Source organism: Agelaius tricolor, unplaced genomic scaffold (genome assembly GCF_023055355.1).
Source record: "Agelaius tricolor isolate 1412-34295 unplaced genomic scaffold, bAgeTri1.0.p SCAF_37, whole genome shotgun sequence".
NCBI classification, from domain to species: Eukaryota; Metazoa; Chordata; class Aves; order Passeriformes; family Icteridae; genus Agelaius; species Agelaius tricolor.
This window is the reverse complement of record NW_027269297.1, coordinates 3,018,958-3,034,081: the sequence shown is the minus strand read 5'-3', so window position 1 is coordinate 3,034,081 and position 15,124 is coordinate 3,018,958. Positions and strand designations below refer to the sequence as shown.

At 48.5% G+C, this 15,124-nt stretch overlaps 1 protein-coding gene across 11 annotated transcripts in view; it reads left to right on the top strand.

The window, feature by feature from the left end:
* CACNA1B (calcium voltage-gated channel subunit alpha1 B) overlaps positions 1 to 15,124 on the top strand; it is a 334,736-nt gene that overhangs the window by 315,360 nt on the left and 4,252 nt on the right. For 10 of the 11 annotated variants that reach the window (XM_071453699.1, XM_071453697.1, XM_071453693.1 and 7 more), the window contains 6 exons: positions 1,366 to 1,475; positions 2,555 to 2,682; positions 4,175 to 4,301; positions 5,832 to 5,942; positions 10,695 to 10,902; positions 13,466 to 13,677. In XM_071453699.1, the coding sequence (XP_071309800.1) occupies positions 1,366 to 1,475; positions 2,555 to 2,682; positions 4,175 to 4,301; positions 5,832 to 5,942; positions 10,695 to 10,902; positions 13,466 to 13,677 (896 nt within the window). The remainder of the gene's footprint in view (positions 1 to 1,365; positions 1,476 to 2,554; positions 2,683 to 4,174; positions 4,302 to 5,831; positions 5,943 to 10,694; positions 10,903 to 13,465; positions 13,678 to 15,124) is intronic. The other variant, XM_071453694.1, reaches the window with a different exon arrangement.

Sequence of the window (15,124 nt, the reverse complement as noted above, 5' to 3'; positions counted from 1 at the left end):
CTGCTCTTTCCAACCCCAGATCAGGTTTTTTCCTCCTTATCTGCTCTATCCAACCCCAGATTAGGTTCTTCCCTCCTCTCCTTCCTCATCTGCTCTATCCAACCCCAAAAGAGGTTCTTCCCTCCTCACCTGCTCTGTCCCAAGCCCTGTCTGTGTCACCTGGAGGATGCAGCAGGGACACCCAGGGCAGCTGAGCTCCTTGGCAGCCTCTGTGCTGCCCTGGCTCTGTCACACAGGGACTGGGGGAGCTGAGCTCACCTCCAGGCAGGGACTTCATTGTGCTGCAGGAGATTCCCTGTGCACAGAAAAACCCAAATCCCAAACAGTGCCCAGAAGAGACCAATGCCCTGTGTGGCCTCTTCCAGAGCTCCTCCTTCCAGAGCAGCCTCCAGCCTGTGCCTTGCAGGGTGGGAGAGCAATTTCTGCCATTTGAGCTCCAGAAAAACAGGGAGAAGGAAAGCTAAAGCTTGCTGAGGACTTGGGGAATCGGATGTGAGGTGTTTGGGGGTTAAAGGCCTTTGTGTTATTTGGTGATGTCCTGGGCAAAAGTGCTGAGAAAATGGGGAGTTTGCTGTTCTCTTGATTAGCTCTGGGTTCCTGATTAATGAGAAGCAGTGTAGAATAATAAAGGCATTGTTAATTAAGAAAAATGAGGGAGCTGAGGAGGTGCAGATCAGTGGGTAGTGACTGCTCAAGTCTTTCCCTCCCCTCCTCTCTTGATTCCTCTATCTCTGCTGCTCCAGTTTTTTCCATGGTGAGTGCTCCAGTGCTGGGCAGGGAATGGCTGTCCCATGGCTCTGAGGGTGAAAAAACCATCTGGAAAAATGAAATATTCCTTAAATGTACATCAGCCCATTATACTCCACTCACTGTAATTCAGAGAAGCAGGGGTAAGGCTGCTGTATTGATAAAGGCTGGCTGGGGGTCTGGGGTGAATTTAGGAATTCTCTCAGCAATGCTGACAATGCCACTGAGTTTTCCTGCCTGGTTTTTCCTACACAATCCCTGTGTTTGCCACAGAGAGCTCCAAACCAAGGAAAGGCAGCAACAGGCAAAGAGTTGAAGAATCTGTTGTAACCTTTTCTTTTTTTTTTCCTTTCCCCTACTTTTCTGTGTCTGTTTTACCTCATTATTCTCATAAAATTTTATTTAATTCATAAAATAATTAATTTATCATTATTATTTCTTATTCATAAAACAAAATAATTTCTTATTAATAATTATAATTTATTTTATTAATAATTTTTTTTCTCAAAAATTTTATGTTGCTTCCTCCCTCTCCCCGTTTTTCACCATTTGCTGTTTTTTTTCTTATTCCTTTCTTCTCTTTATCCTTGAAATGGCTCTGCTGTGTTGCTCTGGCAGCTGATGAAATGACTGTGGGGAAGGTCTACGCAGCCCTGATGATATTTGACTTCTACAAGCAGAATAAGAACAGCAGGGAGCAAGTCCAGCCCCCTGGGGGCCTGTGTCAGGTACAAAAAGGGGTTTTTCTATCCTCCCTCTTGGGCAGCTTTAACAAAAATCACCAGCAGGATTCATCCAGAAGGCCTGGCTGCTCTTCCAGGCAGAGTTTCAAAATGCTGGCTCAAAAATGGAAATCTCTCCTGAAAGTCTCTGTAAAAAAGTACTTTAAAAAATTGTTGCAGTTGCCTTTTCCAGTAAAGAAAGATCTTTTCAAAAAAATGACAACTGATCTTTGAAATTCTAAATGCTGTGTTAAAAAGTGGCCTAGGGCACACCAAAAGATTTCCTTGGGAGACCAAAGAACTATTGAAAGCTGCTGTAGTTTGGCTATAGAAGGCTTAAGTTATTTTTGAAAATAGGAATTATTCCAAGCCATTTTGGCTCTAATTTTTACAAATTCTAGAAAATATTTTCACACAACTGCCATTGAAAGCCCAATCACTTCCAGAAGGACAAATACCTGTTGTTTTTAGGATGAGCATCCAGCTGATCTCCAGCACAGGGTGGAGATCTGTCCCACACCTGGATGGTTCCACCAGCTCCATCCAGAGCCACTGGAACTGTGCTGCCTCTCTGGCCACATCCGGGGGAATTCCCTGCTGTGCTCTGGTGATGGGGAGAGCATTTGGAGGGAAAGGGGATTGCAAAAGGACTGGGGAGAACATTTAGGGGGAAAGAGGATTGCAGCAGGACTGGGGAGAACATTCAGAGGGAAGGGAAGAGCATTCAGAGGGAGGAGGGATTGCAGCAGGAGTTGGGAGAGCATTTAGAGGGAAGGGGGATTGCAGCAGGGCTGGGGAGAACATTCAGAGGGAGGGGGGATTGCAGCAGGGCTGGGGAGAACATTTGGAAGGAGGGGGAGAACACTCAGAAGGAAGGGGGATTGCAGCAGGACTGAGAACATTTGGAAGGAGGGGGGATTGCAGCAGGGCTTGACTTGTACCAGGGGTCCCTCAGAGCCTCTCCCTGCTGTGGCCAGGCTGGCGTGGCTTTCTGCTGTCCCAGGGTGGCAAAGTGGACTTTTCACAGAGTAGGGAAAGCCCTGCAGGCCATGCCAGCTCTGACACCCCTCCCTTGTGCTTGGCAGCCCGGGCCGGTGTCCCTGTTCCACCCCTTGAAGGCCACCCTGGAGCAGACGCAGCCCGCGGCCTTCAGCAACGCCAAGGCCTTCCTGCGCCAGAAGAGCTCGGCCTCCCTCAACAACGGGGGAGCCCTGTGAGTATCCCTGAGCCCTCCAGAGCCACCCTCGGGGTCACCCCTGAGCTACCCCACCTCGGGGTCACCCCTGAGCCCCCCCAGAGCCACCTTTGGGGTCACCCCTGAGCTACCCCACCTCAGAGTCACCCCTGAGCCCCTCCAGGGCCACCACACCTGGGGTCACCTCTGAGCCCCTCCAGAGCCACCCTTGGCGTCACCCCTGAGCCCCTCCAGAGCCACCCTGAGCCCCTCCAGAGCCACCACACCTCGGGGTCACCCCTGAGCCCCCTCCAGAGCCACCCTTGGCGTCACCCCTGAGCCCCCTCCTGAGCCACCCTCGGGGTCACCCCTGAGCTACCCCACCTCGGGGTCACCCCTGAGCCCCTCCAGAGCCACCCTTGGGGTCACCCCTGAGCTACCCCACCTCAGAGTCACCCCTGAGCCCCTCCAGAGCCACCCTTGGGGTCACTCCTGAGCTACCCCACCTCAGGGTCACCCCTGAGCCCCCCTCCAGAGCCACCACACCTTGGGCTCACCCCTGAGCCCCTCCAGAGCCACCAAACCTTGGGCTCACCCCTGAGCCCTTCCAGAGCCACCAAACCTTGGGCTCACCCCTGAGCCACCACACCTCAGGGTCACCCCATCCACCACTGCTGCTCTGGTGACACCAAAGCCAGCAGCCCCTTCTCACCATGGCTGGGATAATTCCCATGGTGGCTCTGCTCCTGCTGTGGTTATCCCAGTGCTGGTGGCATTGGGATCTTTGTGTTTCCTTCATGAATCCTCACTGGGAGCTGCCCAGGGTGAGTTTGCTCACAGGAATTTGGGACCGTTGCAAAACAACCAAACAAACCCCAGCAATGAGGTTTTGAGAGGCCAAAGATCCTTGGGAATAAATTCAGTCCTTGAGCTTGTGGCACTGGGCAGCAGCAAGTGCTTGCCACAGCACAATTTGTCTCTTTGGGGAAATGATCCCTTCATGGAGAGCTTCCCAAACACTCCTGGTGACAATGATCCCTTATCAATTCTCCATTTCCTGCTCTGCAGGTGATTTTCCTCTGGATCATGAGTGCTGTGGAGTTTTAGTGACAGACAGCTGAGGTTTAAACATCCCAAATAATCCTGATGGGGAAACCAACACCAGACTGGACAGCTGAAGGGACTTCAGTATGGTTGAGGTGTTTGACCAATGTCCAGCTGGCTCTGCACACAAAATCAGCCTGAATTCCCAAATTCTTCATTGTCCATCAGGATTTAAGTGGCAGAAGTTGTTTTCCTTAATTATTGAAAAAAAAAAAATCATGGTTGGTTTGATTTCCTTGTTCTCATGGGATCTTCAGGCTCTACAGGAGAAAAACCAGGGCACCTTAGAGCTTCACCAGCCATTGTGCCCATCCTGCAACTGATTTTCACACGTGAAACCCCAAAGGGCGCTCGAGTTTGGTTTGCCAAATTTAGCAAAATCTCTTTGCAAAAGGATGAATCTTTTTCCCTCTTTTTCTTTGGACAGGCCACCCCCAGAGGGAGGGATCAGAGAGTCCAGTTCTTGGGGGACCCAGCGCACCCAGGATGTGTTTTATGAAACCAGGAGCCCAGCTTTTGAGCGAGGCCACTCCGAGGAGATCCCCATTGAGAGGGTGAGCAGATGGGGGAAAGGGGGAGGAGCAGGTTTTAGAGCTGTGGTGGAATTCAAGAAAATTTAGAAAATGTTTAGAAAAAGCATGTGAAGACAGGGTGAGATGCAGGAGATTTTAGAGGTGTGGTAGAATTTAAGAAAATTTAGAAAATGGTTAGAAAAAACAGGTGAAGACAGGGTGAGATGCAGGAGATTTTAGAGGTGTGGTAGAATTTAAGAAAATTTAGAAAATGGTTAGAAAAAACAGGTGAAGACAGGGTGAGATGCAGGAGATTTTAGAGGTGTGGTAGAATTTAAGAAAATTTAGAACATGGTTAGAAAAAGCAGGTGAAGACAGGGTGAGATGCAGGAGATTTTAGAGGTGTGGTAGAACTCCAGAAATTTAAGAAAATGTTTAGAATGTACGAACTCCAGAATTTAAGAAAATGTTTAGGTGAAGATTGGATGAGATGCAGGAAATTTTAGAACTGTGGTAGAATTTAAGAAATTTTAGAAAATACTTAGAAAAAGCGGCTGAAGACAGGGTGAGGTGCAGGAGATTTTAGAGCCGTGGTGGATTTTTAGAAGTTTTAGAAAGTGTTTAGAAAAAACAGGTGAAGGCAGGGGGACCTGCATTTAGCAGGAGATCTGTGTCTTGAGGGAAGCATTTTTGTGTCTCTTGTTTGCTTTTTTTTCTCCATTGTGGAGAAATCCCAAACCTGGCAGGCCCCACAGCCAATCTGGACGTGCTTTTCCTGGGATTCTGTCTTGCTGCCATTGGTTACCTCAGGCTTTCTCCTCCCATTTCCCAATCCCATTGTCCCAGCTCAGGTGAGGGGTTTGAATGCTCAGAATGACCTGAGGGGTTTCCAGGGTCACAGCTGGGGTTCCTGGCTGGTGGAACAGCTCATCCCACTGCTTGTGGGATGTCCTTGCTGAGGACAGAGTAACCTGGGCACTCCACTATGGGAATAAATCACAGGGACTCCATTTTCTTCATGGTGGGAAAAAAAAACCCCTTCTTTATTCACAGAACTCCTTTTTATACAGTTTTGCAGACCTCATGTGTGACTCCCATTGGTCAGGAGCTTTCTTGCCAATCACTTTATTGGTTATTAACAAGTTGTTATTCTGTATGGATTGGTCACTCCAATCCTTGATGTGTATGTGCAGGAAAAGTTCTTTGTACAGATAGTTTTCATTTTTCTATCTAACAGTGTAAAAACTGTTATAAAACTGTATAAAAACAGTTTTAACCCAGGAACAGATTGTTATGCTAATGAACTGCTCACACCAGCATTGCTTTCACATGGGAGCTTGCACAGTGCTGGCTTGACTTAGAAGAAGTGACAGGCCAGCCAGAGCAGCCTGATTTTATATGGCTTTTCTTTAGAATTTTTCTACCTTACTGCAACACTCCACAGCTCTTCAGTTGCTCTCTTTGCCACACCAGCATCTCTTCCCAGTCAAATCAAACTTCCAAGAAGCTGCTGGTGGCTTCAAAGCTGACAGTCCTGTTCTTGCTACTGACCCCATTCCATGTTTTGATCAGGTGGTAGAAATGAAGGAGATCAGCCCCACAGTTGCCAACGGAGAGCCCCAGCCAGGCCTGGAGAGCCAGGGCCGTGCAGCCTCCATGCCACGCCTGGCTGCTGAAACCCAGGTGAGAGGTGGGGATGTGATGGTGGCAGACTGGGAGCAGGCCAAGATCTCAGCATCTTCTCTCTGCTTGCCATGGGCTGGAGCTGGCTTGGGAATATTGGTGTTAAAAGATGTGGAAACAGGAATCCAGGCCTTGTGCTGGGATGGCAGGGGGGTTCCCTGCAGGGTGTGGCCAGGGGTTCCCTGCAGGGTGTGGCAGTGATTCCCTGCAGTGATTCCCTGCAGGGTGTGGCAGTGATTCCCTGCAGTGATTCCCTGCAGGGTGTGGCCGGGATTCCCTGCAGTGATTCCCTGCAGGGTGTGGCAGTGATTCCCTGCAGGGTGTGGCAGTGATTACCTGCAGTGATTCCCTGCAGGGTGTGGCAGCTATCCTGTGCAGTCACAGCACTGTCCCCAGTTTTACCCCTCCTTGCTAGCAGCACAAAGCAGCCCAGGATGATCCTGCTGGCTGGGCCACCCAAGTGTGTCAGGGTCACTATTTGGGGACAAGGCCATTTGCAGGCTGTGTTCCTGGAAGGCACATGTCTCATTACCTGTGTGTTGTCTATCCAGCCAGCCAAGCTGTGTTCCTGTGCCCCATCCTTACAAAAAGCTGCAGATGTGCTGTGACACACACAGGTGGATGCAGCAGGCACAGGGACTACCAGGGAGCTGCACTGGGACACTGACTGTGCTCCCTGTGTTTTCCTGTACTGTGATCTTGGCCACTAATTTGGTGTTGAGGATTTCCCTTGTTGATTTATTGAACTTATTTTTCAAAGAAATGTCCTCACTGGGGTTGACTTTCACAGCAGCTTGTGGGCACTGCTTAATGTGTAGGATGTCACAGATCATTTCTGGCCATTTCACACGTTTGTTGCTGTTTGTCCCCAATGCTGCCCAGCCACCATCCTGTCTTCTCTGTCACAACATCTCACCACTCGTGTCCTGCCTCATTCCCAGGGCCTGATTCACACAGCCAGGAGGGAGCAGCCTGGCCTTGTATTGCCAGCCAGGGCTCTGTGTACAAATCACAATCAGGACAGGACTGCTGGGAACGTGCCTTGAGCTGGTTTATTTTCCAGCATCAGTCTCATTACATGGTGATGACAATGGGAAGAGGCCACCAGCTCACATCTCAGGCAGCAGACTAAGAACTTCATGTTACAACTCACTTTATAAATTTTTGGAGCAATCACACAAAGCAAAAGCACACTGACAGTAGTTCCATCCAATCACTATAAGCACAGGTACCTTTGGTTAAACAATGCCTGCTTATTTCAAATACAATACCTGCTTGTGAGCCTTCAAACACAATGCACAGAGCTCCATTATCAAGCTTCAAACTTCCTAATATCTTCCTATTCGGAAGAAAAACTTTTCTGTAGCTTAGGGAGTTATTTGTGTTAATATATATTAAGTGTTAATACACAGACATTTGTTCTATTTGTTCTTGCTTTTCTACTTTTTAAATAATTTTTCTGCTGACCTATCTCATGGCTACTGCTTAGCTCTAATCACAGTTCTGCTGTCTCTGAGGCTGCCTTTTGCAGCTTTCCCAAAACCCTCTGATTTTGTGGATTCCCACACCTTGGGCTGTTTCTGTGGCTCTCCCTGGGGAGCAGAATGTGAAGGATTTGCTGCACCCTAAAGTGAAATCCTGTGTTGTGCACACACAGCAATAGCTCCAACAGATGGAATTGTTGTGCCAACATGCTGGAGGTGCCCCTTGCCAGCCAGAGGATTTCCCACTTGGCTCCTGGCCTTTGTGTGAGCCCTGGGATTCTGAGAACTATCAGGAGCACTCCTCACTGTGCTTACTAAAAGCAACAGCTCACAAAGCAAAGCTTTCCCCTTCCCAAAATTGTCCTTTATCCTAGACCACAGGTGGCCTCCTCCTTCCTTGGCAGTGCAGCTGGCAGAGCCTTCCCTTGGGGAGCTCCTCTCCATGGCAGTCAGAGTGTCCCTGACAGAAGCGTGCCTTGTGTCCCCAGGGTGCCACTGCCCCTCGTGCCACCCCTGGGTGTGAATCAGGCCTGGAATATCAGATCTAACCTCATTTATAATACAATGTTCAGTGGTTGTAGCTTGGGTGAATAACTGATGTCCTTTCTGTGTGTGTCTCCCCCTCCATGCCCCCCACCTTCCCTCTCACATGCTGCTCTGCCCCTCCCCAAACTTTTGAGTTCTTTCTAACTCTTATTTGCAATGCTTTCTGTTCCTGGATGCCTCCCTTTCTGTTTGCCTCTCTCTTTTTATGTTCCACTTATTTAACAAAACCCCTCCTCCTGTGTTTCCACCCTCCCTCTTTGCTGTCCTGCCCTCATCACCTCCCTCCCTGGTCGTCATGGTGTCTGCTGCACATCTGATGTCTGACACTGGCTGTACTGTGGGGCTGCTTCCAATAATGTCCCTCACCTTGTCCGAATTGTTTGCAGAGGAGCAAAGCACGGTCACCTGGGAGTTACCTGGCAGTATGTAGTTTGCACTAAATTGTATCCTATTAAATTCACCTTAAGAATTAATTAACCTTCCTTTAACCCTTGACTTTTCTCCCCTCTCATCTGGAGTCGCTCAGGCACAGCCGCTCTCTCTCTCTCTCTCCTCACTTTTCCCTCTGTCCTGGTCGCACGCTGCTCGTTCTGCTAGCAGGGCTTGGCTGGGTGGTTTGCTTTTTGGTTTTTGTATTTGTTTGTTTTCATGCCTCATTGCTCAGGAATTTAGGCAGTGAAAATAGTCGGGTTGGTAATGAAGAAGCAATTAGGAGCTCTCTGCAGGGGTGCATGCAGTCTCTCGAGGCTTTTTGGGAGCCTGTGCCTCCCACAACAAGAGCCTTGCCAGGATTTATGGAAAAAGGATTGATTGCTTTGCCACTGATTCGTGTCAGTGAGAATTCTGTCCTTGGAATAAGTGTGGAAGCAGGACCAAAGCCCAAAAAGAGGTGTTCGTTTCTATGTGGGGTTTTTTGGTGGTGGTGGTGGGTTTTGTTTTTTTTTTTTGGTTTTGGTTTTTTTGGGTTTTGGGTTTTTTGTTTGTTTGTTTTGGGTTTTGGTGTTTTGGTTTTTTTTGGCTTTGGTTTTGTTTGTTTTTCTGTGCTTTCTTTCTGGCAGCCCTGTATGGATTTTGAAAATCTGGATGTGTTTTTTAGTGGGAAATATTTCACTTCTCACATTTTTGCCCATCAGACTGTTGAGTTTACAGTCCCCTGCTTTCCTCCAGCTGCAGGCTCAGCACTAAACAAGGACAGACACAAAGCTCCTGAGTATAATTTCTTGTCCACACAAATGAAGGCCACAAGAGGTGACACTAAAGCAGCACAGCGTGGTCCTGCTGATGGAATTGGTGCTTCCAGGGCCCCACCAAAAGCTGTGCTGGGCTCCCTCATCCCAGCCTTGTGCCTCTGATAAACCTTCCAGCACCAGGATCCCCACTGCCCTTCAGTGGGAAGCACCAAAATGTGGGTAACTGCCCAGTGGTGCCTTTACAGCCAGGATAATCTGCCCTCAAGGGGAGGAAGAGTGGTTTTTCCACTCAAAATAACGAGCAGAGCTATGAAACAATTGGCTTTGCCTTGGGTAAATATCACAAGGGAAGCAGAGATCTGGATTTTGGGATAAGCAAACAAAAGAGAGCAGACAGGAAAAATAATACAGAGCTCTTAGGAAAGGTTACAGTGAGCAGAGTAAATGTTCCCTTAGAACTGGTGTTGGAGGGAGTTATTGGATTGGGAATTCAAGCAAGTGTAAGGCTGAGGGACTGGGGAACATCCTGAATTTTACTGTCAAGCTGGAGCACTGTGCTCTGAGATCTCTCCTCTGGCACATGGCTGGGGTGCAGTGACAGACCCAGGGAAGCATCCAGAGGATGGATGAGCTGTTGTCTCCACACAGAGCCAGCCAAAGGCCAGCAGAGAAGGAAATGTGGGAATTGTCCCTGTTTTCTGAGCTTTATCCCAGAGCAGAGGCTGTGAGAGGAGCTGTCCTGCAGGACACTTGTCCGGGGCTCTGCAAAACCTTTGTAAGGTTTTGTACCCAAAGGGAAGGGAGCAGGGTCTGGAGCTGCCCCTGGCAGAGAGGGGGTGTCCAGCAATGCTGTTGCAGCTCTCAGTGCCCAGATGTTTGGACACAAATGTTTTAAAAACAGCAATAGCAAACACAGGTATTCCTTTCTGGAGATGTCATGGTAGGATTGCAGGATGTACCCACTATCCTTGCCCCAGGCAAAGGGCTTCAGGGAGTGATGGTGGGACAAGAGAGGTTTGAATGTTTGGGAGTTGTGTTCACTGCAGGGAGATAGAAGGAATCTCCTGGTGGCTTGGCCTGTACCTCCCCTGATTCCTGATTTTTCTCCCCTTCTGTGTGGTGGTGCTCAGCAATGCTACCTGCTTTCCTCTTTGGAGCTGCTTTGGGATGCAGGCCCTGGAGCAGCTGTGGGTGCCCCTGGTGTTGGAGAATTCCCCTTGTGAGGTGCTTGGCTGCTGCTCTGCCCCGTGTCCCTGCTGAGCTCTCTGCTGGGTGTGCTGTGCAGTGCTGCCTGTGTGTGATCCCCATGGATTGGCACTGGGAGCTCCCATTCCCTCCCCAAATTGCACACTCAGTCCACATCCCACAAACCCTCCTGCCCGCTCCGTTTGTCTCCAATTAACCATTTCTCTCCTCGCCCTCCTTGCCCCTTTCTCTGGCTGTTTAACCCCCTCCATGCTGGGAAGCAGGCGGCCGAGCGGGGCGCGGCGCCTTCCCTCACCCCGCTCCGTGTCCCTCCGTGTTCCCCGCAGCCCATCCCGGACACGAGCCCCATGAAGCGCTCGGTCTCCACGCTGGCCCCGCAGCGCCCTCACGCCATGCACCTCTACGAGTACTCCCTGGAGCGCATGCCACCAGAGCAGGGCCACCACCACCACCACCACCGCTGCCACCGGCGCAAAGACAAGAAGCAGAAGTCCTTGGATAGGGCCGCCCATCGCATGGCTGATGGACAAGCTGGTGAGTGCTTTGCTGTTGCCCTGATTTTTTAAGATTTTTCTAAGCCTTCTGATGTTTACATTCTTGTAGCAAACTGTCTTGGTTTGGAAAGATGGGTGTCTGCTAAGGAAGGCAGGAGCCTCCCCTGAAATGGAGAATGTAAACCCTCCCCACCCCTCCCAATTGCTATAAATTTTAAATTAAGGGGCTCTCAGGCAAAAATATGGGAGCAGGAAATAACAGTTCTTTAATAGGGAAGAAAAAAAAAAAAGGATAAAATAAACAATGCAGTGCACTAGAACAACACTGCCAGAGTCAGAATCCAACCTGACACCCTGTGGGTCAGGGTGTTGGTGGCAGTCCCATTGGAATTGTGGCTCAGCCCTCCTGCAGTGTCAGGGGTGGTTCTGTTGGAGCAGGGATCCTGTAGAAAGGTGCAGTCTCTTCCTCTGAAGATCCACTGGAAGAGGAGGCAGCTGCTGTTCCTCTGGAGAATCCAGTGGAGAAGCCGTGCTAGTGTCTCCAAACCTCCGGATTATATCTGGGTAGCAATGCTTGGCTCCTCCCTCTGGGCTCACATCTCCCAATGGGATGTTATTCTTCTTATCAGCCATGCAGGGACATTCCAGAGCTGTTATCAGCAGATGTCCCCTCCCGAGGGAGGAGTGATTGTGGTCACTCAAAGAGAGAGATAAGGCAAACTGCCCACTTGACAAAAGATAATCTGCCTTACAGATGACAATTGAAAACATCTTGCATTGCAATCTGGAACACAAACTTTCTTGTTGAGAAGGATGAAAGTTTGACAAGAAAGTCTCACAGATATGTGTGCTTAGCAGAAAGATTTTTAAATGTAGAGTCTGATGAAGGAATAGAGATGGAAGCAAGTTTTGATACAGAAGAAAAGAATTGCTGAGCCAGTCTCACTGGATAACCAAGGAGGCAAAGGCTGTGTTAGTTAGAAGGGGTTTTATGGCTTAGAGCAAAGGATAAACCCACCCCAAACAAGAAGATGTTTTTACCAAGCAGAAAGAGAGCACAGGCAAACAAGGCAGCAAATGTTGCAAGTAGAAAAAGGTCTCAGAATTTTCCACTGCAAGAAAACTGAAAAACAACTTCTGGCTTAAACTGTAATGTACTAACTTTGAGTGATTGGAGAATAGTAACATGAATATGGTAATTATAGTGTTATGATAGGCTGTAGATAATAGTTAAGGTATAGATTGGTTCTTCTGTCTGAAGATGCTCAGCAAAGAAAAGTCTAGAATGCATTGTAGCCAAAAGAAAAGTCTATAATGCATTGTAACCAAAAGAAAAGTCTATAATGCATTGTAACCAAAAGGAAAGTATAGAATGCATTGTAACCAAACCCAAAGGGTCTCCAGGCCTGCCTGCAGTTGGGGCTGACAGCTGTGGGCACAGCTCTGTCACCCACGACCCTGGGCTGCTGTAACCTCTTGGATGGAATAAACTGCATTTTGAAGAGCTGCCTGGAGTCCTGCAATCCCTCATTTCAGCTCTTACACTTTCTCACACACTTTCTGTAAATAACTCATTGTTTTGCATTCTTTTATGGAGGAGGAGAAATTTGATGGACTGTTGGTTTGTCCAGTGTCATTGGAGAGATGACACTTTCACCCTCCAATCCACTGTCACTTTTGGAAATCTATAAGTGTTGGAGTCAGAAAATAAACTTCCCTTTTCTTCACCTTGAGAGCAGCGGTGTGTGTGCTCATGTTGTTTCATGTCCTATAGTGACACTTTGCCAACAAGGATTTGTCCCTGGGAGGTCAGCAAGGAGATGTGCATCCCCTGTCTCCCTCCTTTCTGGTGGGATTTGGGGTCCTGATTGTGTGGAAGAACCTCCCCACCCCACACACTGATTTATAAAAAAAATATGGATATTGATCTAGTACCAATATCCAACTGTGACGGACAAAAACTCTCTAATAATTTAGAGTTAGAAAGTGTATGTTTATTGTGGGATAGCTCCCAAATACACACTGCAATTTACAGGTGATAACAGAGTCCTTTTATCTGTACAAATATTGAATACCCAGAATACAAATGCATATTCATAACTCTGGTACATCCCATTCCTGGCTTCCCATGGTAATTAGTTCCAAAGCCATTAAACATGTGCAGTTTGTTCCTTGAAATGGGTCTGTGGTCCCTTTCATGGGGAGGGGCCCCAAAAGGAGGAAGTAAATGAAGTCTTCCTCGTTCTGTCCTTTCTACCTTTTCAATGCAAATATGACAAATGAACCCTTGGTAGAACTCCCATTCCCCATCTTTAATTGGTTTCAAAACAGAGGCAGCTACAATTGTCTTACGTTCCCTAAAAGCCATTTATCAGTTTCTACATTCTTCATTATAAACCCAGCTAATCAAACATCGTATTGACAAGCAATGAATTATTAGTTAACTACTTACTCTTAACTTCATCAAGGCCTACCCATTTATTTTAATTAACTCCAATAAAACTTATCTGTAACTAAAATCTTAGCTCCTCTAAAATTTCTAAATTCCTTAAAGTTTATGTCTCAACACGCTGGTGACCCCCTACCCAACGTTCTCCTTTCAGTAGCCCAGTCTGGAGAGTCTTCTTCCAAGGACAAGAAGCAGGAGCGTGGTCGCTCCCAGGAGAGGAAGCAGCACTCCTCCTCCTCCTCCGAAAAGCAGCGCTTCTACTCCTGCGACCGCTACGGCAGCCGGGACCGTGCCCAGCCCAAATCTGCTGACCAGAGCAGGCCCACCTCGCCCAACGGGGGCCCAGAGCACGGCCCACACAGACAGGTGAGGAGAGGCAGGGTGGGGAAACAGCCCTGAGCTCTGCCAGGGCTTTGTGCACCTTTTCCATGTTTTGTTTAAATTAGAGGAGGTGGAAAGGGCAAGGAAGGCCAGGCAGTTGCAGATAAAGCCATTGAGGTCCTGCTTGGGGCCTCATACCAAGGTTAGAAAAATCCTCCAAGTCCAAGCTGTGCCCAATCCCACCTTGTCACCGGCCCGCAGTGGTGGGCTGTCCAGGCCTTCCTTGGACACCTCTGGGGCTGGGGACTCCAAACCTCCCTGGGCAGCCCCTTCCAATGCCTGTCCACCCTTTCCAGGAGGAAATTCCTCCTGATGTCCAACCTGAACCTCCCCTGGCACAACTTGAGGCTGTTTGCTCTTGTCCTGTTTCCTCTTACATGGGAGCAGAGCCTGACCCCCACCTGGCTCCATGCTTCTGTCAGGGAGTTGGAGAAAACAAAAGGATCCTCCCTGAGCTTCCTTTTCTCCAGGCTAAATTTAGTTCTCCTTTCTTTTGTAATTGTGAGGTGCTCAGGTCCTTGGGAGAAGCTGAGCAGCTTCCCCTGGATGCTGGAATATTCCTGGTCACTGGGAGAACCAGGCAGGGCAGAACAAGCAGTGACTGACAGCCTGATGAGTTGATAGGAAGGAAAAAGTGCTCTTTAAAAATTAAAGGTCTGGTCTCAAAATGTTAGGTTGGGAAAGGCTGAGGGATTGTTCAATGCACTCATGTCCTGCCTTGGGAGAATGTAAACAGAAATGGGAAGACAGGCCCTTTCCTTTCACTCGTGGCATTTGTGTAAATTACTGCAGCTTAGTTCACTCTCACAAGGCATTATTAGTAACCCAGGAAGCTGCCAGACCCTTCTACCACTCCAAAATCAAATGTGTAATATTAAAGAGGAGAATGTGAACGCATTTCTGTTAAAGGGACTTGTTAAAGCCTGTCCAAAAAGTTTTTGGTTATTTTTTCAGAAATTGGCTATTTAATCCAAAGGCATTTCATTTCCAACCTGCAAAAAACAGTCACCCAGATCCTCCTTCCATGCAGAATCCTAATAATAATAATAACAACAACCCATAATCCAGTTCTGGCAACAGAAATAGATTAATGGGGTCCTAAAATGGTTTGATTTGGAGGGGACCTTAAAGCTCATCTCTTTCCAACCCCCTCCTGTGGGCAGGGTCATCTCCCACAACCCCAAAATGCACAATTGTAGGGTGAAGTTCTGCACAAACCCACCCCAAAGCAAAACTGTAAAAAAATCAACAGTAATTCCTAAAAATCCCCAATAACTCAGGTTTTTGAGCTGCTCCCAGGCCAGGTAAGGCGCATGTCAAGCCCTGTATGCTGTGGGTGCCTCCCCTGGGCAGTGTCCCCTCTGTTGGAGCCGTGTGCCAGTTTGCGTCCTACCGATGCTCTGCCCCTCTCTGTTCCTACTGCTCCCAGACT